This window comes from Myxocyprinus asiaticus, chromosome 20 (assembly GCF_019703515.2).
Source record: "Myxocyprinus asiaticus isolate MX2 ecotype Aquarium Trade chromosome 20, UBuf_Myxa_2, whole genome shotgun sequence".
Lineage (NCBI taxonomy): Eukaryota > Metazoa > Chordata > Actinopteri > Cypriniformes > Catostomidae > Myxocyprinus > Myxocyprinus asiaticus.
Genome location: NC_059363.1, coordinates 16,653,800 through 16,679,822, shown reverse-complemented (window position 1 = coordinate 16,679,822; position 26,023 = coordinate 16,653,800). Strand labels below are relative to the sequence as shown.

General features: G+C 38.4%; 1 protein-coding gene across 1 annotated transcript; it reads left to right on the top strand.

Annotated features, from left to right (window-relative positions):
• The first annotated feature begins 1,771 nt into the window (after nt 1-1,771).
• On the top strand, nt 1,772-25,316 carry LOC127411158 (bifunctional 3'-phosphoadenosine 5'-phosphosulfate synthase 2-like). The gene is made up of 12 exons (XM_051646521.1): nt 1,772-1,996; nt 8,363-8,477; nt 11,219-11,454; nt 11,833-11,971; nt 12,573-12,691; nt 14,471-14,584; nt 16,105-16,216; nt 16,936-17,141; nt 18,439-18,574; nt 23,569-23,837; nt 24,043-24,272; nt 24,484-25,316. Exons 1-12 carry the CDS (start codon nt 1,970-1,972, stop codon nt 24,623-24,625), a joined length of 1,845 nt encoding a protein of 614 aa, XP_051502481.1. The 5' UTR covers nt 1,772-1,969; the 3' UTR covers nt 24,626-25,316.
• Nucleotides 25,317-26,023: the final 707 nt, after the last annotated feature.

Below are 26,023 nucleotides of genomic sequence, written 5' to 3'. Positions count from 1 at the left end.
ATGCACCATGACCATGTGTTAAAGAATAGAGGAACAAATAACATTGCAGTTTAATTAACCACACTTTATTGGACTGATTATATGGACCAATATCGATAAGTGATCGATAAGTCCAACCTTGTGCAGTTTCAGGAAAGGAAAGACATTGAGCTCTGACCTTCCAATTAATCAACCAGTTACATTCCACATACAAAAACTTTCAGCGCTGCTATATCACTTAATTAAAGTTTACAACACTATAGTCTTCGCAATAAAAGAGATAATTGTTTCTATTTAAAGAACAAAATCTATCATTGCTGCATTTTAAAGTAAGGAATCTGTGATTGTGCCATGTTTACAAAGTCTGAACTATTATAAATTGCTGGTACTGGAAGAGATCGCTTGTGATTGCTTGTTACTGTTTCTATTTATACTGCAATTACAGACCAAAGAATACACCTTTAAATGAGTCATGACATGAGGAATACATTTTTTCTTGATCTTTTAACATAAAAGAGGTCATTGTACTATAAAAACATACAGTAAGTTTCTGAACACAAAACCTCCTCCTCACTGTGAAAAGAGAATTTGTTGAAACCAAGCTGCCAAAACAACTCGTTCTCTATTTCCTCCACATTGTGATGTCACACTGTGGTAGAAATTTGAATCTGACCACCTCCAGAACAACACATCAAAGTCTGCTTTATATTATCACTTCCGTAGCCCCACCCAGTAGTGGTGAGCAGTGAGATGGCAAGAAGAAAGAGAGCCAATCATAACAGTGGGTGTTAATTGCCAAGTCTTAAAGGAAAAGCAGCACCAAAACTGTGTTTCTGACAGAGAGAAAGAATAAGGGTGGAAAATGATCATGTTTTACAAATATATGTTTTTTATACAAAAAAATAAATACAAATAATTTACTAATATTATACAGTACGTGACCCTCAAGGAACATATTGAAATAATAAAAATGTCATGACCTCTTTTATTAGACTTGTGTACAGTACAGGAGTCTTTGGCCAGTGTCTCATGCATGTTTGATTTTATTTGAAGAAGCTGACTGCATTTATACAAATCTTTCTACAGGTAATACATTTCATATTCAGCAGATTTAATATGCATGCAAAATGTTTAATATTAATCAAATTAGGGATGCTTGATATAAAAGGCAAATGTACTTGAAGGGTTTTTGATCCAAACATCACAACACATATTTTGTTGTTTCCAAAGTTTTTTAAGGTTTTATTTTTAATTAAATCAAATGAATTAAGTGCTGGTCCTGTGATTTGGGAGATGTTTGACTCTTGCATCATTTCGTGGGTTACTTCTCTGCATTTGGTAGACTTTGCAACATTTGTTCATTAGTTTTTCCAGCCTTGTGATGACTGTCCATGACTCTTTGATTTCATAAAGTCCTCAAATTATCAAAAGATACCAAAGAAAAATATAAATTGCAGATCCTATTGGAAGTTTTTGTCACACAGGTTCAGACTCTTGATGCTCTATCATAAGGGTTTTTAGGTGTTGTTTCACTGAGGATACATTTGTGGTGTCTAATTGTTACAGTATCTGTATATGAATTAAAAAGTCGACTATAATAAACGGAGCATTCAGAGCAACCTTGTGTCAGTTGAAAGTTCCTTGATGAAGGTTATTATCTCTCGTCTACACAAACCATGCCCAAGATTCAATTTGATTTTATGCATGAATGTAGAACATCCTTCTCTCCGCCCCCATCTGTTCCCCAGCGCACTTGATCCCTCCTCCGTGCCTCAGAACCGGTACACTGCTCTCCATTCAACCGTATGCAGATCGTGAGTCCCGGGAGGTGGGACGAGGGCAGGGCTGCTGGAATGCGACGTGTCTCGGAACGCAGTAAAAACAGTTAATTCTCCGCGTCTCTCCTCAAACTACCTTCAGAAACTTCACCTGAGCTTTCAGTCTGCCTCCGAGTGAAGGTCCGAATCCGAGCGCACTCCACCGGAGCGACATGCCAGGAAACACAACTCAAAACACGGTGAGATTAGAAAAAACAGACGTAGCTGGCAAAACTCGTGTGTAGTGCTTTGTTTATTTTGACACGACCATCTTCTCTTTGTTGGCATTACACAGATGTTCTATGTGTGGGGTAGGAATTGCCTAAAATGCATGAATTTTTCTTTCTTTTTTTTTTTTTTCCTTTTTTTTTTTTCAAGGCTTAATGTTATATAACTGCATGCAATCATTTGGGGAAATATTTGGCAATCGCTCTGGCGGGAGTGAACGCAGGAGTGGACAAACTGACCATTAAAAAAATATAATAGATTTGAAAATTTTATTTAATATATATATATATATATATATATATATATATATATATATATATATATATATATATATATTATTATTATTATTATTATTATTATTATTTATTTATTTTCCACAAAGGATTCATTTAATAAATTATTTTATTTTTATAAAATGTATAATAATATTTTCAATATAATGTTATATATTATAATATACAGTATATAATTAATATAAATGTACATTTATAATTATCTAATATATATATATATATATATATATATATATATATATATATATATATATATATATATATACAGTAAATACATACATACATACATACATACATATATAATACACTGTAAAATCGAATTAGTTGATCTTACTTTGATATTCAAGATGTTGGAGTGATGGCTGCTGGAAATGGGGCCTGTCTAGATTTGATCAAAAATGACTTTTTTCATATGGTGATGGTGCTGTTTTTTTACATCTGTAATGTCCCGACTATACTTTGTGATCAGTTGAATGCCACTTTGGTGAATTAAAGTACCAATGTCCTTCCAAAACAGCAAAATCTGTACATTATTCCAAACTTTTGGCCGCCAGTGTATATATATGAGTTATGATTCCAAAATGTGACATTTCAAGTACTGTTTAATTAGGACCACTTAAATGTTTTTATTAATGACAACTTTAGGGTTTAGAGAGTAAAGTAACTTAATTAAAACAAGTAAAAATAGTAAAAACTTATGCTTAAATTGAGTAAACTATTTTTTTTTTCTTTTACAATTTGAGATTACTATTAGTATTTACAGTGTATGTAATAGAAACAAAATTAAATACATTTTTAAAAATACAAGAAGTTCAAGAACAAAGAGACAAATAGAAATTTGGGGATATAATAAATACATAATTACCTGTATTTATTCATATGTAATAGTGGCTGTGAGGTGCTTCATGTTTGTAAAACTCTACTCTCAGGAGTTCTTGTTAATTCACCAAGGCCATGGATCAGATTTCGGTTGTTTGTGAGGGCCACTGCCCATGAGAAAATAAACCATTATTACTGGCTGTTTTGGAGATTTCATGCACATAGACCACATACCTTTAAACTGAGTCTATAAACAATATGATAAATGTTTAACTCTATATAAAACTATATCAAAAAGTAAGTGAATTGAAACACAAGTGAGAAGGTAAATCATGGTTGTTAACATATACAGCTTCATAAGCGGTATTCAATGTGTTTTAAAAGTTAAATATTTTAGATATCAATTTTAATGAGAGTTGAAACAATACAAAACACTGTGATTTCAGTTAGAAGTGCATCTGGAATCATTTTTGTTGCAAGATCCTAAAATGGCTGCCTTTCCCTGTCACTTTTTATATTCTCAAAAGGAGGACAAAGAAGTCCTTCTTTATAAAATGCACATACCTTTCATCTGATAGATAGCTGGGTATCAGGTGTAATATTAAGATGTTTAAACATTGTAAGGACAAACCCACAAAGACATTACAAGATTTCTTTATTCTCCTCTGTTGTCTTAGAAAACAGAGACATTTGACACCTGCGGCAAGAAAGACAGGCGAAAGTCTGTCCTTTTAGGACCGTGTGCTTATGGATGTCAGAATTTAATCAGGTGATTTTGTGTCAGCCATTCATATATTCAAGTTGTTATCTGTTATTTCAACAGACTTCATTCATAAAAACCTACTGGCACTACAAGGCTGGCTTAACAGAGAAAAATAGAAGAGTGAAAAAGACTGAGTGTGTTTGAGAGAGGTAGTCTGTAATAGGATTCAGTGGAAGCCAGCAGGGTTTATAATGAATGAGTCTATTTGTTTTTTCAATCACTCCACAAACAAATTTGAGGCGAGTATGAAGAAGAGCTGTGTGTACATTTGTGTGCATAGATAAATGACATAATTGACAGAGCGGAGACCTGCTTAATGCTCCTATAGTTGTAAAGACATGACTTATTTATTTTTGACGTGTAACAGTCACTGGAAATGTAAGTTTTGATCTTGTTTAAGGGTGTGTGTGTCCTCTCTGAAGTTGATGCAGATACATTCCTACTTAATGAATATAATGGTCTGTTTATAAACCAGCGCTGGCTTTCCTGCAGCTCACAAACCCAGTATTTTTCCACCTCAGTTCTCAGTATGAGTAGCTCTGCAGGGAATTCAGTCTAAGGCATACATGAGAGAGAGAGAGAGAGAGAGAGAGAGAGAGAGAGAGAGAGAGAGAGAGAGAGAGAGAGAGAGAAAGAGAGAAAGAAAGAGAGAGAGAGAGAGAGAGAGGGAATTAGCCACATTGACCACATTGTATTAAAGACTTTCAGTCCAAGACTATCGGTAATAACAATACCCATACACACCCACACACATTGATATGTTAAGTACTAGTTACTTAATATTTAAAATCCTTTGTATGTTTTCTACAGTAACGGTTATGCACATGCTATGGAATTTCCAAATAGGCAAATAGAAATAAAGCAACATGAAAAATAAATTGTTCATAATGTTTTCATTTCCGTTTCTTGTTTTCAATCTTTAGAATCTAAATAGACATTTTGGAAAAGGTGTTCTTGCCTTAAAGTGATATTCATACCAAACACAGATCATTATATAATTTAAATAATGAAAATACAGGGGGCCTGGGTAGCTCAGCGAGTATTGACGCTGACTACCACCCCTGGAGTCGCGAGTTAGAATCCAGTGTGTGCTGAGTGACTCCAGCCAGGTCTCCTAAGCAACCAAATTGGCCCAGTTGCTAAGGAGGATAGAGTCACATGGGGTAACCTCCTCGTGGTCACGATTAGTGGTTCTCGTTCTCAGTGGGGCGTGTGGTAAATTGTGCATGGAACGTGGAGAGTAGCATGAGCCTCCACATGCTGGGAGTCTCCGCGGTGTCATGCACAACGAGCCACGTGATAAGATGCGCGGATTGACGGTCTTAGAAGCGGAGGCAACTGGGACTTGTCCTCTGCCACCCGGATTGAGGTGAGTAACCGCACCACCACGAGGACCTACTAAGTAGTGGGAATTTGGCATTCCAAATTGGGGAGAAAAGGGGATATAAAAAAATGATTACAAAAAATATAATGAAAATACAAGACAGGTTTAGGTCTTACTCAGAGTAACAGACTGATGCTCTGTGGATAGCTCTCTAGGGTTTTTGCAGTGCCTGAGAATGCCCAAATACCTTTTTTCTTTCTTTCTTTCTCATTTTTTTTTTCATCCTGTGTCTATGTGCTCAAACTTGTATCCATAGACATGTAAATATATATACAGCTCTGGAAAAAATTAAGAGACCACTGCAAAATGATCAGTCTCTCTGGATTTACTATTTATAGGTATGTGTTTGAGTAAAATGAACATTTTTGTTTTATTCTATAAAGTACTGACAACATCTCTCCCAAATTCCAGATAAAAATATTGTCATTTAGAGCATTTATTTGCAGAAAATGACAACTGGTCAAAATAACAAAAACGATGCAGTGTTTTCAGACATTGAATAATGCAAAGAAAACAAGTTCATATTCATTTTTAAACAACACAATACTAATGTTTTAACTTAGGAAGAGATCAGAAATCAATATTTGGTGGGATAACCCTGATTTTCAACCACAGCTTTCATGCATCTTGGCATGGTCTCTACCAGTCTTTCACATTGCTGTTGGGTGACTTTATGCCACTCCTGGCACAAAAATTCAAGCAGCTCGGCTTTGTTTGTTGGCTTGTGGCCATCCATCTTCCTCTTGATCACATTCCAGAGGTTTTCAATGGGGTTCAGGTCTGGAGATTGGGCTGGCCATGACAGGGTCTTGATCTGGTGGTCCTACATCCACACCTTGATTGACCTGGCTGTGTGGCATGGAGCATTGTCCTGCTGGAAAAAACAATCCTCAGAGTTGGGGAACATTGTCAAAGCCGAAGGAAGCAAGTTTTCTTCCAGGATAACCTTGTACGTGGCTTGATTAATGCGTCCTTTACAAAGATGAATTTTCCCAATTCCAGTCTTGCTAAAGCATCCCCAGATCATCACCAATACTCCACCTGGTCATCGAATGGTTAGACAGAGTCCTGGAGAGGCCATCAAGCCACAGTGTCTCGCACCCACTGTGAAATTTGGTGGAGGATTGGTGATTTGCACCAGGAGTGGCATAAGTCACCCAACAGCAATATGAAAGACTGGTAGAGAGCATACCAAGATGCATGAAACCTGTGGTTGAAAATCAGGGTTATTCCACCAAATATTGATTTCTGAACTTTTCCCAAGTTAAAACATTAGTATTGTGTTGTTTAAAAATGAATATGAACTTGTTTTCTTTGCATTATTCGAGGTCTGAAAACACTGCATCTTTTTTTTTTTGTAATGAACTTTTTTATTGATTCATATGCACATGACAGTGAAAAACTCAACACATATTTAAGAATAAACATTTTACATTTAAACCCCACTAATACAATCCCACCCTGACACCTAACGAATGCCCCTGTGGTCCCACATAACACACACACACAATCCAACAACAAAAATATAAATAAATAAATAAAATAATAATAAGCATACATGATCAAACTAAACTACACTCTCCACATCCCCTCCCCGAGAGTCCCCCCAAAAAAACTAAATATTTGCCCCATTTTTTAACAAATAAGTCCCTAAACCCCAGCCTTCTACTTACCACTTCCTCAAATGCAGCTACCCTCCCCATTTCCACACACCACTCCGAAAAAGAGGGTGCTCCACTTGACTTCCATGCCCTTAAAATTACTTGCCTGCCAATCATGAGACTGGTCAGAACCCAATTTTTAATGTGATTATCCCCTAAATGCATGACCGCCCCATCACCCAAAATACAGAGTCTGGGACAAAGCAAAACCTGAATGTTCAAAACATCACACAAATAACTCCGAACCCTCAACCAAAACTCCTGGATCTTAACACCCCCCCAAAAGACATGGGTAGTGTCTCCAACTTCTGATTGGCAACGCCAGCAGGTGGGTGTGTCTTTAAGACCAAGCCTATATAATCTAGAGGGGGTCCAATAAAATCTATGTAAAATCTTAAATTGCGTAAGGCGAACCCGTGCAGCTCTAGATACAGACTTGACATTTTTATGAAACTTAGTCCACACTCCATCCTCCAATACCAAATTCAAATCTTTTTCTCATACTCTCTTGAGAGAAGTCAAGGCTCCATCCCCCGACTCTGAATTAGCAGGAAGTAATACACTGATGCTTCATAGCCTTTTCCAAAAGCAGCAATCATCTCTCCCAAAGCACCTGCCGCTTTAGGGGTGTGTGTGCTACTCCCAAAAACAGTACAGAGCATGTGGCGCAACTGTAAATACTTATAGAACTGAGATCTGGGAATCCCAAAATGATGAACCAAATTCTCAAAAGATCTCAACACTCCACTCTCATATAGGTCACTGAGTGTAGTAACCCCCTTCACAATCCACTCTGACCAGCAGAAAGGGGACTTGTTGATACATAATTTGGGGTTCAGCCATATGCTCGAGGCAACATTTAAATAAATTACACTGCATCTTTTTTGTTATTTTGACCAGTTGTCATTTTCTGCAAATAAATGCTCTAAATTTGGGAGAAATGTTGTCAGTACTTTCATAGAATAAAACAAATATGTTTATTTTAATCAAACACATACCTATAAATAGTAAATCTAGAGAAACTGATCATTTTGCACTGGTCTCTTAATTTTTTTCCAGAGCTGTATATGTATATGTTGAAAGAAATCTAAACATAACTGTCTTAGCTACACAGCACCACATAGATTTCCACCACATAAATATCTCCTCAGATGTCTGCGGGCTTGCTCCTCAAATAAAGAAAGCAGATAGACTAACTTTACTAACTTTATTGGACACATACCTTTCTTTTCTCATCTTTTTAAAAATGATAAATTATGTGGGTAGGAAATACATAAAACTAATTGGAATAGAAATGTTTGGGTTTTTTTATTGAAAAAACAAAACAAAATACTGTAAATGATATGATATATTATCATAATATATTATTATATTAGGGTTTGATTTAAACTCTTGTATGTATGCATGTGTTTTTGTAGGATTTACAAAGGTCCACTAATGTAGTATATCAGGCCCACCATGTTAGCCGCAGTAAAAGAGGGCAGGTCGTGGGCACCAGAGGAGGTTTCAGAGGGTGTACAGTCTGGCTCACAGGTAACACACACACACACACACACAAATCCATAAAAAGCTAAACTTTTAATAAATTTAAATTATGAAATCATCCAGTTGTACAGCATGCTTTAGTAATTGTTTAAAGATATTAGAAATCATGCTAGATAGCTACAGAGCAGCTTCAAATACGAGCACACGTAATTTCACAAACATGTGACACATGTAAAGCAAGTAGGCCTATACGCCTGACAGGAAACTAGATTTTTGGTATTCATTAACTTGTTTCATTTTGAATCATATAATCAAATCAAATCTTTATATGTACACATGGCTGGGCAGTGGCAGTTCTGAAGTTTTTGGGGCCCTAAGCAAAACCACTCTTTGGGGCCCCTGCCTCCACAACACACCATCCACCCCCCAAGAAAACTACCTACTCATTACCATAATTTAATTCAAATTCCAACATTTATCGCAGTGTGTTCCTTTACTTTGATAATATTTAATTTGACATCAGAGAGTATCTTAACCAGGGAGTTTCGTAAACAGTGTTGCCTCACCTTGAGTGTCACAGTCTGCATGTAGGTCTCTGATTGGTAGATTTAGCTCACAGTAGGGAGAGCTTGTGCCGGAGAATGAGCATTCTGAGTCGGGTTTGGGGATTTAAGGGTGGAGTTGCACCAGCTATGTGTAAGGTATCATTTAAGTTGGAATGTAAAGTTCAAACTAAGGGCTTTGTAACTACTCTTTAATTTATAACTAAGTAATTACTTATGTTCTTAATGCATGACTTAGCTGGTAGGTTGTAAGCTCTCTTTAAGTGTAAAGCAATGTGTAGTCGCAAAATATGATGATATTACAATCCATTTATTGATCCAGCATCCTTCAAATTTGTAAACAGAAGTGTTGAAAAGCCATGCATTTCAGGTTTATTTTGTTGTGTTGATGTGCAACACTTTTTGTCTCACATAACTGTCAGTGATAAATTAATTTTAATTAAAATATGATAAATAAAAGAAAAATCAGTACATATAATACATAGTATAGGCAATCTAAATATGTAAATAATCGGCTAATGTTTAGGAACAGTATGCAAAATGATTACGAGAATAAAAAAATACCAACTCAACTGGCATTTATTAATTTGAATATGAGATATATTTTGTATGTTTTGAAACTTGGCAAGCCAGTAACTCCTGAAGACGCACAAAGGAAAGTGTATAGTTTAGATGAGTTTCCTGCTGAAGAATCACTAGAAGTCTTTTTTTAAACAATAGTTTCTCTTGTAAATGTCAACATCTGAATATCTCAAGGATTGTAGTCTGTCACAAAAACACTGATGTCATTCAGTCAATAGCTCTTTTATTCCTACCGTACCCGCTACTCCTGGTCGGAGGCTTCTGTGAATATTAAGTTAAACGTACGGTTTAATGGTGCAACGCTCAAATATTTAGTTGTATACGCATTTACGCTATAACTAGTCTAAGTTGTTATGCACAGCTGGTGCAACCGGCCCCCATGAGAGGATGATGTACTCTCTGCCAAAGTTTGTCTGTTTCTTTCTTAAAAAAAAAAAAAAAAACACTTTTGGAAGACTTGCCGTTTTCTCCACAGTTTCGCTGACTTTTTTGGGAATTGCTGCACCTCTTTTGTTGTGTAATTTCATGTTTGTTTGTTTTTTGTCACTGAGATTGGCTAATCTATTCAGTCACAGCTAACTATCTGGCTCACATTCAAACGAGCTCTCCAATGTTTGATAGCCAGCTACAACAGGTAAAGACATCTTCGTGATGAGGGAAGAGTGGAGTTCCTCTAAGGGGGAGTTGGATGGCTTACGTAGGGGAATTGTGCAATTACATGACTATTGTATTGGGAAAAGATGATAGCCTACAAAATTATTTTATATTTATAGCTGCAATCTCTAATTCATTGGTTTTACACCAAGATTATATGTCATTTATATGACTTGAACATCAGGGAGACTTCAGCCTTTAATTAAGCCCAGGACAAATGAACAATGTTCACAGCCTCACCGTTGCTCAAGGCCCCCCTTTGACGGGGGCCCCAGGCAATTGCTTGGTTTGCTTGTCCTCTAGCTTTGCCTCTGGCTGGAAACAAGAACCGTGTGTGGCTAAGCCAGTCTACACAGAAAACAACAATCAAAGGCAATATGACAAAAGACAGTTAGTGTTTACCCCGAGACAGACCACTTGTATTAAATTTAATGGATATTGGATCGCCCAATATGACGGGTGTACAAAGGAAGTCCCGCCATACAGGTAAAAGACCAACCATTTTGGAGATATCAATCTTTCCCCATTCAAGTAGTTAGGAGCTTTAGTTTTATGCCACTTGTATCCATAGAAAATTGCTAACTAAGAGCATTCCCAAGTTGGCCACCGAGTGGACTGACTTGCCTTGCAAGGGACTTTGATATGTTTAAAATGTCTTTGAGTGTGAACTTCAATCCCTGTATTTCCTCAGTTTGGGATTGAACCTGCAACATTTGCATGAGCAGATTATTCTTAATCTTTCAGGTGTTATTCTAGGTTAACAGGAAAGAGATAATGTTACATTTAAACCGTACTTTTCACTGTTCAAATTATAGCACACACACACACACACACACAAAACATCACTAGCACATTATTTACAACCTACTAAAACTCACCAATCCAAAAGTCAAACACTCTGTAACATCATATGATTCCACTGAAACCTAAAATTATTTAAGTGGTGTGTATTTCATTGCTTTTGCTGCTACGTCTGCTGTGTTTGTGTAGGTCTGTCAGGGGCTGGTAAGACAACGGTGGGCTTTGCATTAGAGGAGTATCTGGTGTCCCATGCCATTCCCTGCTACTCCCTGGATGGTGATAACATCCGTCACGGCCTGAATAAGAATCTGGGCTTTAGTTCAGAGGATCGAGAGGAGAATATTCGGCGTATTGCTGAGGTGGCCAGACTGTTTGCAGATGCTGGGCTAGTCTGCATCACGAGTTTCATCTCGCCATTTACCAAAGTGAGCAACCACAACAGCACAAACAAGCAAATCGGATCATTGTAGTATTGACACAGTGAGTACGGTTAATTAGTTTAAAACTGTGTTTTAAAACAAGTATTTCTACATTACAACACTTGGAGGCACCATCAATACTACATGTCCTGGAATGTTTTTGTAAGATCTATACAGCAGGACAATTTCTAAACCCACGTTTATAACAGCCTCAGACAAACAGGACAAAAAAGGATGTGTTGAGACATGGTCAAAAACATGAAAGGAAAGTGTAAGCAAAATGAGTTACAAACATTGTGTAGTGTCTATTTTGTTATACTATATTTTCACTAGTGTTTTATTCTTGAAATTTATAATTAACCTGGATAAATCCTGCCACTGCAGGATCGTGCGGACGCCCGGCGCATCCATGAAAGTGCTGGCTTGCCATTTTTTGAGGTGTTTGTGAACGCTCCTCTGGAGGTGTGTGAGAGCAGAGACGTTAAAGGACTTTATAAGAAAGCAAGAGCTGGAGAGATTAAAGGTACTATAGCATACACACTGCTACTGTACAGTACAGTCAAACATTTACAAAATGAGTTAAAGATGAAGTTTGTAATTTCTGTCTCACTAGCATCACCAAACGGAATTGCAAAAATATTGTGACGCTTAAAAATAAGATTAAATTTGTTAACATTAGTTAACAAGATTAGTTAACATTAACTAACAATGAACAATACTTTTAAAGCATTTATTAATCCTTTTTAATGTTAATTTTAACATATAATAACACATTTTCAAATCAAAAGTTAGTTCAGGCACTTTGAACTAACATGAACTAACTCTAACTTTAACTTAAATATATTAATCACTGTTAGTTCATGATACCATGAGGTTGAGCCAATGTTAATAAGTTAGACTGTTCGGGATGCTCAAACAAACCACAGTGCCACAGTTTACACTTAACCTACAAATGCCTTACTTACAGTTGTCTCTGCATATTATACCGGAGTAGGAGAAAGTATTTTATCATCAAAAAAATTACACACTTCACTTTTAATAATAGACAGCCAAAAATGGCCATTTACAAAGTATCTACTTACACAACCCCTTTTTTCTCTTTTTGTCTTTCTTGCCTTGCTCAGGTTTCACTGGTATAGATTCTCAGTACGAGCGTCCAGATACTCCTGAGCTGGTTTTAAAGACCGGAGAGCTCACTGTGACAGAGTGCATCAAGCAGTTGGTGGACCTTCTGAAGGAGCAGGTTAGTCAGGAGCTGAACACAGGCTTGAGAACGGGCTTCATTTGTAATTCAAGTGTAAATAGCAACAAAAAGTATTTTTGTGCTAAGTCAGAGACTATTTAGCAGAGACAGACCACTTCTACAGTATTTAAATGAATGGAAGAAATTGGAACGCACAACCAAGAAGCTCTAGCGCCCAACGGTCAACGGATGTAGAAAGGAAGTCCCTCCTTACAGTTAAAAGTGCCAATCAACTTTTAGATACTGACATCATCTGTCAATCAACTCGCTAAGGTGCATTAACTATACAAGCCAGAAAAAGTTTGTGTTTTAGCGTAATATGAGGTAAAGAATCTAATCTAATTTTATTGCTGATTTGAAATATGTTCTTTCATCGTAGTCTTGACCGACCGTTTTTGAGATTTTGGTCTTTCCTCATTCAAGAAGACAGGAGCTGCACTGTCATGACTGGAAATAGCCTCCGAGAGTGTTCCAAAGATGGCCGACAGTGGACTGACTTGCTAGAAAGACTTTGGCTAAGTGCAAATAGTGGCAGATACTATTTGCACCCCTAATGAAATACTAACATACAGTGTAGGAGCATTACTGCAGCATGTTTATTGTGTTTATTTAGAGTCCCACAGAAACACTACACCAACCCCTACCACTAAACCTAACCCTAACCTTCCCCTACAAAAATGAACCATGGTTTTACTACAGTAGACATAGGATCACCATGGTATTTTGTAGTAAAATCATAGTAACCACAAAATTAAACATGGTTACTGTATTAACAACATATTACAGCAGTAACACCATGGTTAATTGCATTACAACTATGGCTTCCGCCAAAAACCATGGTCAATTTTACCCCAGATCAAACCTTTCTCTAAACTTCCCGACCTTTACCGTGATCAAATCACTGCGAGGAAATCCACTTTAATTTCATTTGTATTTATTTTTACAAGAAGTATTTAAGGAAATATTAAGAGTGGGGACAGGAAACAGGATGTGAAAAAGTGGGACAAAAGGAGGAATTGAAAAAAAAAAGCACATCCATATTGTCATTACAACCCATGCCACTGAAGCTTCACTAGTGTGTGCAGTTTGTCTTCAACTTTTGTGTTTCCACCAGATTATGGGAGTGCAAACAGCCACGCTGTGTGGCAGGTGCTATTTACACCTAGTGCAAATATATTTATATTATATTCTTATAATATATTATATATATTATTCTTAATATTCTTATTTATTTTTTTATTCAATCATTATTTGCTCACTATTTACCTTAATGTTGTTCCAAACCCAAATAACTAAGGCCACGTTCATTCTAATCCGCTTTCATTTAAAAATCTATTTTTCAGTGAAGGAAACACTGTTCCAGTGTAGATGAGAGCACTACACTTATCAAAATCAATGCATTTTCAAACAAAAATGTGTGAACATGGCCTTACTCTCTTCCATGGAACACAAAAGGAGATGTTTAGCAGACTGCTAGCGGCTGATAACTTTAATTGTATGGGAAAGAGCAGCATCAACTTTCTTCAGAATGTTTCCTCTTGTGTTCCATGGTAGAAAGTAAGTCATTCAGGTTTTGAATGACATGAGAGTGATTGAATAATAACAGAATGTTCATTTAATTTTCATCTCATTAGGTAACAACACATTTTATCATGGTGAACCTTTTTATACATTGCTGATTAGGAATTAAGATGAAGTAATAATTCACCAACACCAATGTCATTAGATTTTTTCATCCAACCCTCTCGCTCTCTCTCTCCTTCCCTTCCTCTCTCCCAGAGCATTGTTCCCAGTGGAGTTGTTGAGGAGATTAATGAACTCTTTGTGCCTGAGAACAGACTGAAGCTGGCACAGGCAGACGCCAGCACCCTGCCCTCTGTCAGCATCACCAAGGTAACCATCGCACCATCTCAGTAGCATTCATCCTCAGAGCCAGGATCCACTCCAAAGTGTTCATGTTCATTAATGTTATGTTTATTCAAATGAGTGAATATTTGACTAGATGTCACATAACTGGTTTATCAACCTGTGAAAAGTGTGGTGTTACTCTTCCCTTATTATAGTCCAAATTTATTCCAAACACTCCCAAGAATAGTGATTTGAATGCTGTTCCTAAAAGGTTCAAATGAATGTGATTGTGGCGAGCAGGGCGGGGCCGAGCAGCGTCTGGGCAGAGCGAGGCTGGGAAGATAAGTGGTGAATGAGCTCCACCTGTGTGCCACACCGGTCTCGCTTTCCAGTGAGGAGCAGTGGGAGTATTTAAGAAGAAGAGACAGCGGCAGATGGGGAGAGAGCGACGCCTGCAGCTGTGTGTTTGCCAAGTGTTAGTGTGAAGCGACTGCTGAAAAGCAGTGTGTGAGATGTGACACTGAAAAGTGTATAGTTTTTGTGCAATAAATGTCTACGTGTTGTCAAGCCGGTCCCAGCTTCCTCCTTTGCCATCCTTGAATTGTTATACTGGTGCCGAAACCAGGGAAGGAGGAAGGATGCGCTGTCGTGGAGTCCTCGGCGCTGCCATCCGTCGGAAAGCGGAGGAGCCGCTGCCGTCCACCAGGAGGAGCCGCTGCCGTCCACCAGGAGAAGGAGGAGCCACTGCCGTCCGCCAGGAGAAAGAGGAGCCACTGCCTTCTGCAAGGAGAAGGAGGAGCCATTGCCGTCTGCCAGGGGATGGAGGACTTGCTGCCGTCTGCCGGGAGGTGTAGGAACCGCTGCCATCTGCCAGGGGATGGAGGAGTGGCTGAGGACCAGTTGACAGCGTGTCCGGGGCCAGCGAGCCTGTCTCTCTCTCTGCTTTCTTCTCTCTCTCTCTATTCCCACTCCCAGGCTTGTGCGGGTCGGACCTGGAGACCATCCTGACGCGGCAATGCTCCCTCCCTAGAAATCACAGCCCAGAGAATTCCCCGGCCTGAGTTTGGCGATGGGAGTATGTGGTGAGCAGGGCGGGGCCGAGCGGCGTCTGGGCAGAGCGAGGCCGGAAAGATAAGTGGTGAATGAGTTCCACCTGTGTGCCACACCAGTCTCACGTTCCAGTGAGGGGAGGTGGGATTATTTAAGGAGAGGAAACAGTGGCAGATGGGGAGAGTGAGATGCCTGAAGCTGTGTGTTTGTCGAGTGTTAGTGTGAAGCGACTGCTGAAAAGCAGTGTGTGAGATGTGAAACTGAAAAGTGTATAGTGTTTGTACAATAAATGTCTACATGTTGTCAAGCTGGTCCCAGCTTCCTCCTTTGCCATCCTTGAATTTTTACAGTGATCTTACTTATTATTCTGTGATGTTATATTATTAACGAGAAATTTGGCCAAAGATAATCCCTCCTAATACAGACATATGAATCAGAGCAGACATGTTCAAGAGTATGATGCAAGCTAAATGTACAGTTTGTAACTATAACTTATTCTATTCGTTTGTGTGTAGTTGGATTTACAGTGGGTGCAGGTGTTGGCTGAAGGTTGGGCTAGCCCTCTTAACGGCTTCATGAGGGAGAGAGAATACCTACAAGTTCTTCACTTCAACACCCTACTGGATGGTAAAAAAAAAAAAAAAAAGCGAACACACCCTTGCGTTGTTCCAAACCATTATGGCTTTCTTTCTTCCATGAAACACAAAAGGAGATGTTAGGCAGAATGTTAGTCTTAGACACTTTTTCTTCATTTTTTTGGTGAACTGTTCCTTTAAATTTTTTATAAGAGGTGCCTCAAGCTTTCTAGTCATTGGAAGTCTCGTTACAGTTGTAGGTTAATATCTTGGATTTGACGATGGTATTTTTACCAACAGCAGAGACTTGATCCAAGCTCTGCACTAGTAATCTAAAATATATTTGTTATACATAAATTCCCATGTGCCAGTGCTGAAGCTGCTTTCATGAGAAGGAATGATGCAATGCTCTGGTTTCCTGTGAGGCTCACACATTATGTGTGGTTTAATTAGGTTGGTCACCTATACAGCAAATATCAGAAAGGGGAGTAGGCTGTATTTTCATAGTATTTACTTTGCATATAATTGAATTACACAGCAAATATGTGTGTACATACATTACGACTTCGAGCATTACGAGCTATGAATTCAAGTCAAGCAGGATAGAATACAAGTCAAAGTTCATGTGCTAAGTAAATGGGGCAAGTGTTGTTCTTATTAAAAATGGCTAATGAATGTGCAATAATGTGCAAGATAAAGACATTTAGTTCACTAATGTCTTGAAAATAATTTCTACTAAATGTGGATGGTCTTAACTATGCCTAAATGCAGATGGTACCATCAACCTCTCAGTCCCCATTGTCCTTCCTGTTGCTACGGAGATTAAAGAACATCTAAATGGCAGCGTGGCTGTGGCTCTGGTGTACCAGGGAAAACGTGTCGCCATCTTGCGGAACCCAGAGTTCTTTGAGCATCGAAAGGAAGAGCGGTGTGCTCGCCAATGGGGAACAACCTGCCCCAAACACCCTTACATAAAGGTATTCTTAAATACTTTTTTAACCATGATAACAGAGGTTTAAACAAACCACCAAAACATTGTTATAGAAGAATACTAGGATTATACGCACAGTTTAAATTGTTTAGGGTTTTAGGAGCAGGGCTCAGAACCAGGGACCAAAAACAAATTATTATTAATTTCGGTTCGTTCTAAGCAGAACCAGTATTTTTTTGTTCCAGTTCCGGTGTTCCACAGCCTCCTTTCTAAATAGTTACCAGTTAGAACAAAATAAATGAACGGTTAATAACATTATTTTTAAAATTACAGCACTCTGCACTAAGTTGCAGTGTTGCCAGATCTCACAAGAGAAACAAGGCAACTGTTTTGGAAAAACAAGTTCAAAATAAGGGACTTACCCACCCAAAATAAGCAATTAAATGTTCAGGAATTGTCAGGAAATTATAACAAGCATAGTATACGGTAGTCAATATGAAGTAATGTCTTTTTAATAAATGTATTATTTTTATTAAATATTTAAAAAATGTTAAATAGTCATTTGGCCACCTAAAATCATTTGATAGCCTAAATCTCTCTCTCCTGCATGCATACAAACTCTACGTGGGTGTGTTTGGAATAAATGTCACCTTTTGCAGGCCGACTGATTTTATTTTTTTTTTATTTATTTTTAAACTAGTGTTTTCCTTCAGAATTAAAGTGCATGCTTACGTTCTACTAAAAAGATTACGTTCTACATTTCCAACAGGAAATGGTGTACTTCCAAAAATTTAGTGTGATAAACCCTTTGGTCTTTGGTTTCATTAAAAAAATATCGGAACAAAATGAAACTTTTCTGTTGTTTTGTTATTAACCGGTTACAAGCATTTAAAAATAATGTTTTCACTCCAGAACAATTAAAAAGGATTTTGTTCCCATTTTTGGTTTCGTTCTGCAAAAGATTTAGTTCATTTTCGGTTATTGTTTTCATTCCTTGAACTGTTTTTAGTTCCTGCTCAGAACCTCTTAAATATCTCAATATGTTAAGCAAAAGTAAAAAAGCACTTTAGTGGGGGATCCAATAAATTTTATAGAAAGCACCTGTATTTTTTATTGATATGCACCAACTAGCTATACATTTAATGATCTTAACCTATAACTAGAAAATAAGAAAATGTTTTCATAACAGATAACATAACAGATTTTTTGCACAGCATGCTCACTACTAACATTCAATGTTTGTATTATCGTTGTAACCATGTAAAATGCATATTTAGTCAAATATAGCACCAATGTAGATGTCAAACTGCAAAAAGTTTTGTACTTTAACCGCTTGTTAACAGATGGTAATGGAGAGTGGTGATTGGCTGGTAGGGGGTGAGTTAGAGGTGTTTGAGCGAATCAGATGGAACGATGATCTGGATCAGTACCGTCTCACTCCACAGGAGCTAAAGCAGAGATTTAAAGAGATGAAAGCAGGTAAGAGCAGATGCATCAACAAGGATGTTTAAGGGGGGCCTGTGTAGCTCAGCAACTACCATGCCTGGAGTCGCGAGTTCGAATCCAGGGCATGCTGAGTGACTCCAGCCATATCTCATAAGCAACCAAATTGGCCCGGTTGCTAGGGAGAGTAGAGTCACATAGGGTAAACTCCTCATGGTCGCTAAAATGTGGTTCTCGCTCTCTGTGGGGCGCATGGTGAGTTGTGCGTGGATGCCGCGGAGAACAGCGTGGGCCTCCACACGTGCTATATCTCCACGGTAGCGCACTCAACAAGCCACGTGATAAGATGCGCGGATTGATGGTCTCAGACACGGAGGCAACTGAGATTCATCCTCCGCCACCCGGATTGAGGCGAGTCACTACGCCACCACGAGGACTTAGAGTGCATTGGGAATTGGGCATTCCAAACTGGGGAGAAAAGGGGAGAAAAAAACAAGGACGTTTAAAGGTGTACTCTGTAATTTTTTTTGTTTTGTCTTCTTGGACTTGACACTGACACCTAGGGGCATTGATGCAGCATCATCCAAAAGTTTTCATTTACCAATGCCAATGAAAACATTCACAGTCAGTACCGGGATTAAGCGAGTAGTATTCGGCTGGTCATGTGATCCTGACATGGCAGCCCCCATGAGGGGACCCTCTCCATGTAGAATAAAACAGCTTTGATTAGTTTATTGATATGGCTGGAGTCTTCATCTCATGTAAGTGCTCATTCTTTTTTTTTTGTTATAAACAATTTTTATTGATTCCATTCAACAAATTAAATAAACATCACAGAAAATGCAGAATCAAATTATGTACAATTAAACCCTTCCCCCCGAACACCCCACCCAACACAAACACACCCCAGTGGTCATAAATATTTGGAAACAACAACAAACAAAAAAAAACACAAAACACGAAAAAAATTAAAAAAATTAAAAAAAATAAAAAGCATATTTTCAAAAAACAATCAAATTGCACACACATATTTAAAACTAGAGATCCCTCTCCACTACCCCTCCCCGAAAGCCTTCCAAAAAGGCCTAATATCTGCCCCATTTCCTATCAAATAACCTCAGATTTCCCAGCCTTCTATACATCCCTTCCTCAAAGGCCGCCACCCTCCCCATCTCCGAGCACCACTCATGAAATGAGGGCGCTCCATCTGACCTCCAACCCCTTAAAATAACCTGTCTGGCGATCATGACCCTCGTTAGGACCCAACTCTTTATGTGCCGATTCTCAACGTCGATGACCACCCCATCGCCCAAAATATACAGAGTCTGGGGCAAAGTGAAAGCCGAGTGCCCAATACATCACATATAAGACTCTGAACTTTCAACCAGAACTGATGGATCTCAACACCCCCCCCCAAAAGACATGAGTTATGTCTCCAACCTCTGATTGACATCGCCAGCAGGTGGGTGTGTCTTTAAGACCAAGCCTATACAATCTGGAGGGGGTCCAATAAAATCGATGAAAAATCTTAAATTGCATAAGGCGAAATCCTTGCATCTTTAGATGCAGACTTGACATTTTTTAGGATCCTAGCCCACACCCCCTCCTCCAATGTCAAGTTTAGATCTTTCTCCCATAATTTTTTGAGAGAATTCAAAGTTCCATCCCCCAGACTCTGAATTAGCAGGGAGTAATACTTTGATGCCTTATGACCCTTCCCAAAAGCAGCAATCACCACTCCCAGAGTATCTGCTGCACTGGGGGGAGTGCGTGCCACTCCCAAAAACAGTGCAGAGTAGGTGGCGCAGCTGTAAATACTTATAAAACTGAGATCTGGGAATGCCAAAATGTTGAACCAAATTTTCAAAAGGTCTCAATACTCCACTCTCATATAGGTCACCAAGTGTATTAACCCCCCTCACAATCCAATCTGACCAACAAAAAGGGGACTTATTAATACATAGTTTAGGGTTCAGCCATATGCTCGAGGCTACGTTTAAATAAATATCAGAATTAAACACTCTGGACACTTTTGTCCATATCGAGTGCAAATGCAAAATAACGGGGTGTGACTTAACCTCTCCGGCTAGTTTAATCGAAAGTCTTTGCAGTGGCGAGATAGGGGCAAGATCTTCCTTTTCAATACAACACCAGGGAGGGGTTCTCTCAGGTGGAAGCAACCAATGAGCCAAATGTCTAAGACTGAATGCATAATAATAAAACAAAATCTTGGGTAGGCCTAACCCACCTTTGTCAATCGGCCTATGTAATTTATTGAAATTTAATCTGGGACGCTTACCATTCCAAATGAAGGACTTCGCTATGCTATCAAATTGCTTGAAATAAGAGAGGGGGACATCTACAGGGAGAGACTGTAGCAGGTAGTTGAATTTTGAAATACAATTCATTTTAATAACATTAACCTTCCCAATCATCGATAAGTGTAATGAAGCCCACCTGTCCACATCATTCGAAAACCTTTTTATTAAGGGATCAAAATTAACTCTAACTTAATCAGACAAATTTGCTGGGAATAAAATTCCCAAATACTTAATTCCTTGTTTGGGCCACTGGGAGACACCCGGTTGGAAGGCCGTTACTGGACAGTATGCTGTCAAAGCTAAAGCTTCGGATTTAGACCAATTGACTTTGTATCCTGAGAACTGTGAGATGGCAGCAACCGGAGTCTGATCATTCACTACTGACCACATGATATTGATGAAACGCCAAATGTTATCAGAAGAGCTGCGGCCCCGAATAAACCCCACCTGATCTATATGTATAAGAAATGTCATAACTTTACTTAATCGGTTAGCCAAAATTTTTGCCAAAAGTTTTACATCTAGCTGGATCAGGCAAATTGGACGGTAACTCTTACACTCGCTTGGATCTTTGTCCTTTTAAGAATCAGACTGATCCGGAATTGTGTCATGGTTGGGGGAAGCTTTCCATTCTTTAATGATTCTGTATAAACTTCTAACAAAAGTGGAGCCAGTTCTGTAGCATAAGATCTAAAAAATTCAGCGGCAAAGCCATCTGGCCCGGGAACCTTGCCTGTTGGTAAGGACTTAATTACCTCATCAAGCTCCTCCAAGATTATCTCAGAATCAAGAGAATTTTTTTGCTCAGTGGTCAATTTAGGGAGAACTAATGGTTCCACAAAGTTTCTAATATCTTCATAAGTAGACGAAGACGTGGAACTGTAAAGATCAATATAGAATTCTTTAAAAGCATTATTAATATCAATGGCTGAGGTAAATATTTTACCACCAGCAGATTTCACTGAGGGAATGGTAGAAAAAGACTCTCTCTGCTTTATATATCTAGCCAAAAGTTTTCCTGCTTTGTCACCCAACTCAAAGTATGACTGTTTTGCCCTGAATAACCAAAACTCTACTTTCCGCGACAAAATAGTATTATATCTGTATTTCAAACGGGTCAATTCTCTGAGGCCATCAGACGACATTCGGCGCTTCAGCTTGCTTCGGCACTTTTAATATTCCCTTCCAGCTCCACAAGTTCTCGTGCTTTAGATTTTTTGATGAATGAGGCATACTGTATGATCCGACCCCTAAGAACCGCTTTAAGTGCCTCCCAAGTCACGCCCACAGAGGATACTGAGGACCAGTTGGTCTCCATATAAACATTGATTTCAGCCTTTAACATTTGTTGGAAATCAGGATTTTGCAAAAGGGATATATTAAAGTGCCAACTATATGATTTCTTTTTCTCTGTATGTGGCAACATCTCTAAACTCACCAGGGCGTGATCTGAGACTAAAATGTTTCCAATTGAGCAGTCAACAACAGATGGAATGAGGGATTTAGATATAAAAAAAAATCTATTCTAGAATAAATCTTATGAACTGATGAAAAAAATGTATAGTCCCTACCAGATGGGTTCAAAAGTCGCCAGATATCTACAAGACCAAGATTTTTACACATCCTGTGAAGTGTCAGTGTTGCTCTAGGGGGTTTACACACTTTTGCTTCACTATGATCAAGGATTGAGTCCATCAATAAATTAAAGTCACCTCCCAATATTATATCATGAGGGGTGCCAACGGTTTGCAACATCCCTTCAAGATCTATAAAAAAGCCCTGATCATCAGTGTTAGGTGCGTAAATATTAGCCAAAATCAACCTTTGCCCCTGAATGTCTGCTAAAACAATAATGACTCTTCCTATTTTATCTTTAATCTGTTTGAGAAATTTGAATTGTAGATGTTTATTTATCAATATAATGACCCCCCTGCCCTTACTTTAGCCAGCACTAAAGAAAACATGTCCACCCCATATCTTCCCAAATTTTTCAGCTTCCTGTGGGGAAAGATGCGTTTCTTGAAGAAACACTATATCACATTTCTTACGCTTAAGAAAATAAATAACCTTCCTTCTTTTTATGGGGTGCCCCAACCTATTCACATTCCATGTGGAGAGAGATAGTCCACTCATATTAACATTTGACATATTGATATAATAAAAAAAATAAATTGTGTCAAAAGCAAGATTATACAGACCACATTTCCCATTAATGCAACAATCAAACCCCGAACTTCCCCCCGAACAAAACAAACAGAAAAAATAAAAACGTGCGCATAAACCCTGCGCACAACAGCGCCAACCAGCGTCAATCCCTCTGAACTCAAAGAGTCCATGTACGCATGCGAGAACCCCCGCGACAACTTTGCCGTCGGATTGGTCAAGTCCGGTGCTTCTGCACAGGTTTTGTGAGGCAAAATCTATGGCATCACGTGACCTCTCAAGTGCTCATGATTTTAAACATATGTTTCAAAATAACTTTTCATTTCTTTGGGAGTAAAAAATAAATAAATACTGAGTGCACCTTTAAAAGATAACAACAAGCGAATACAGCACATCAAGTCAGTTTTAGTATTGATCTGATCTCATTTTAAATTTATAAGTAACTGCATTTAAAGAGTGATCCTCTGGTGACACATTAAACTTTAGCTTTATGTTTTTAAGTTTAATCAATCTTTCATTCTGGATCTGGATCCACTGTTTTCCCAGATGCCATATTTGCATTTCAGCTGAGGAACCCAGTGCACAATGGCCACGCTCTGCTGATGACTGACACACGTCGACGATTAGAGGAACGCGGATATCGAAGGCCAGTGCTGCTGTTGCATCCTTTGGGTGGCTGGACCAAAGATGATGATGTGCCTCTAGACTGTAGAATGAAACAGCATACGGCCGTGTTGGAGGAGGGCATTCTAGACCCACACTCCACCATCGTGGCCATCTTTCCCTCCCCAATGATGTATGCAGGACCTACTGAAGTGAGTAGAATGTGATCTGTAACACACACACACACACTCTCCCACAGTCACAGGATTGCCCATGGACAGTTGAAAAGAGAGATAATATAGAAACACACAGTTTCACACACATGCATTTTAGAAATTATAATCTCCCCTTACACAGTTTAAACTGAGTAACAAGTAGGCTATTTATTATCTAACCTTCCGTCTATGTGTATGTTAGGTCCAGTGGCACTGTCGTGCAAGGATGGTAGCAGGGTCTAATTTCTACATTGTGGGTCGTGATCCTGCTGGAATGCTCCATCTGGAGTCAGGGCAGGACCTGTATGATCCAACTCACGGGGGTAAAGTTCTGTCCATGGCACCTGGACTCACCTCAGTGGAGATCATCCCATTCAGAGTGGCTGCATACAATAAGACTAAGAAGGCCATGGACTTCTATGACAAGGACAGGTGAGACTGGAGTAAAGAAAAAGCATTTAAAACAATGCAGGGGGCTTTGCACTCATCATTATTACATGTTGGCTATGAAAGTTTTCATTGGATTAAATTGGTATACGGTGAATATAGTTATGACACACACACAAATTATTCTGGAGCTTGAAAAATGGATGCCTTTACCATATCTCCTTTTGTTACACACATTTCCTCATTCATTTTTCAGGCATGCTGAATTTGAGTTTATCTCCGGGACCAGGATGCGCAAGCTGGCTCGCAGTGGAGAGAACCCTCCTGATGGCTTTATGGCTCCCAAAGCCTGGAAGGTCCTAACTGAGTATTACAATTCCCTACAGAAAGACCAATGACGACTTGTCAATATTCCCAACCAGACCCATCCACAGCCCCTTACAAGACATTCCAACACAGAAACCTCTCAAGATCACTAAGTTTTGCACTGTGAATACCTCAGTTCACTAGTGTAAGGCATTAAATAATGAAGGTGGACACTTGTTCTCAAAATAGGTTACCTAAGGAAGGTCAGTTTATGCAAATTATCAGGGTATTGCTTTTTAAGGGAATATGAAAGTGACATGTTGGTAAATAAGATTTCTCTACTGTGAAATTTGAACTAATGTGCCTTAAATCTGATAAAGACATTGCCAATCCCAAAGAGAATATGAGATATTGTTCTTAAATTGTATTTGGAAATGTGACTTGTGCTTTTGGATGCGTGTAAATGAGTGTATCAGTTGTAATCTAAATGAAGTGTTTTATCAGAGCAGTATTCCTATAGTCCAAATACTGCCAGTGCAAGGGTAGGATTTTACTATGTAACCAGAATAATTGTTTACATATAAGTTTTTTATTTCTCAAGAGAGGATTATCTGGTGATTATATTGGGGAAAATACTAAGGAACATATTTATTTTATTAATTCAAAGAAAATAATGAGTGACACTGTTTTATTAAAAAGTTAGGAATGTCTATGCAATGTAATATTATTTTAGATAACTGTATATCTTATCTCTTTTAATTAAATTTTTGTACTGTAGTTACATAAGCGTGATCATGTGGCTGCTTCTTTAGATGCAACTCTGTGTGTGTACAGCTTGCTTTCTGTTCCCTGGAACAAGGGCAAAAGTTACATTTAACAGATGGATGGCGCAACTCGAGTTTAAAATTATGCGCAACACAGCTACTGGAAGGGTAACTCTCTACCGCCATCATGTGGTCACTAGCTCAAAAACACAACATCTGGAAAATAGCTGATTATGCAAATACTATATAACTTCAGGTAAGTTACAGTAACTTCAGCAAACTGCTGTACTGGAACCTTTCCGTGTGACACAAAGAGCAGTTTATAATCACGTTATGGGTTTCTTCGACTTAGGGCACTTTCATGTCTTTTTACCATGCCTTAATCATACATTTTAGCCATTTTCCATTTGTGGTATTTATTATTTATTTATTTATTTATTTTTGTAAATTCATTTTATGTAGGCCTACAGATTTTATTGTTTTAGCCCCAGACCAAGACTTCAATATAAAACTATTAAAATCCATTATAAAATACAAATTCTTACATGTCCAAAACTATGATAATCTAAACAAACAGTGAAATAAACAAAAATCTATTTTTTTATATTGACTGTCCCACACTTGCAGCATCATTTCCACCACACCAAACAATTTGCCTTTTGTAAGTTTTATTAAAAAGTTAGTGTATACTTGTTAACCAAGTCAACAAATTAAGTGTCTGTGAAG

Excerpts from the sequence above, each read along its gene's own strand:
- LOC127411158 (XM_051646521.1), top strand. The coding sequence starts at position 1,970 with ATGCCAGGAAACACAACTCAAAACACG. Across the intron at positions 12,692-14,470 it reads TGGACCTTCTGAAGGAGCAG|AGCATTGTTCCCAGTGGAGT; the intron begins GTTAGTCAGGAG and ends CCTCTCTCCCAG. Across the intron at positions 14,585-16,104 it reads CCTCTGTCAGCATCACCAAG|TTGGATTTACAGTGGGTGCA; the intron begins GTAACCATCGCA and ends GTTTGTGTGTAG.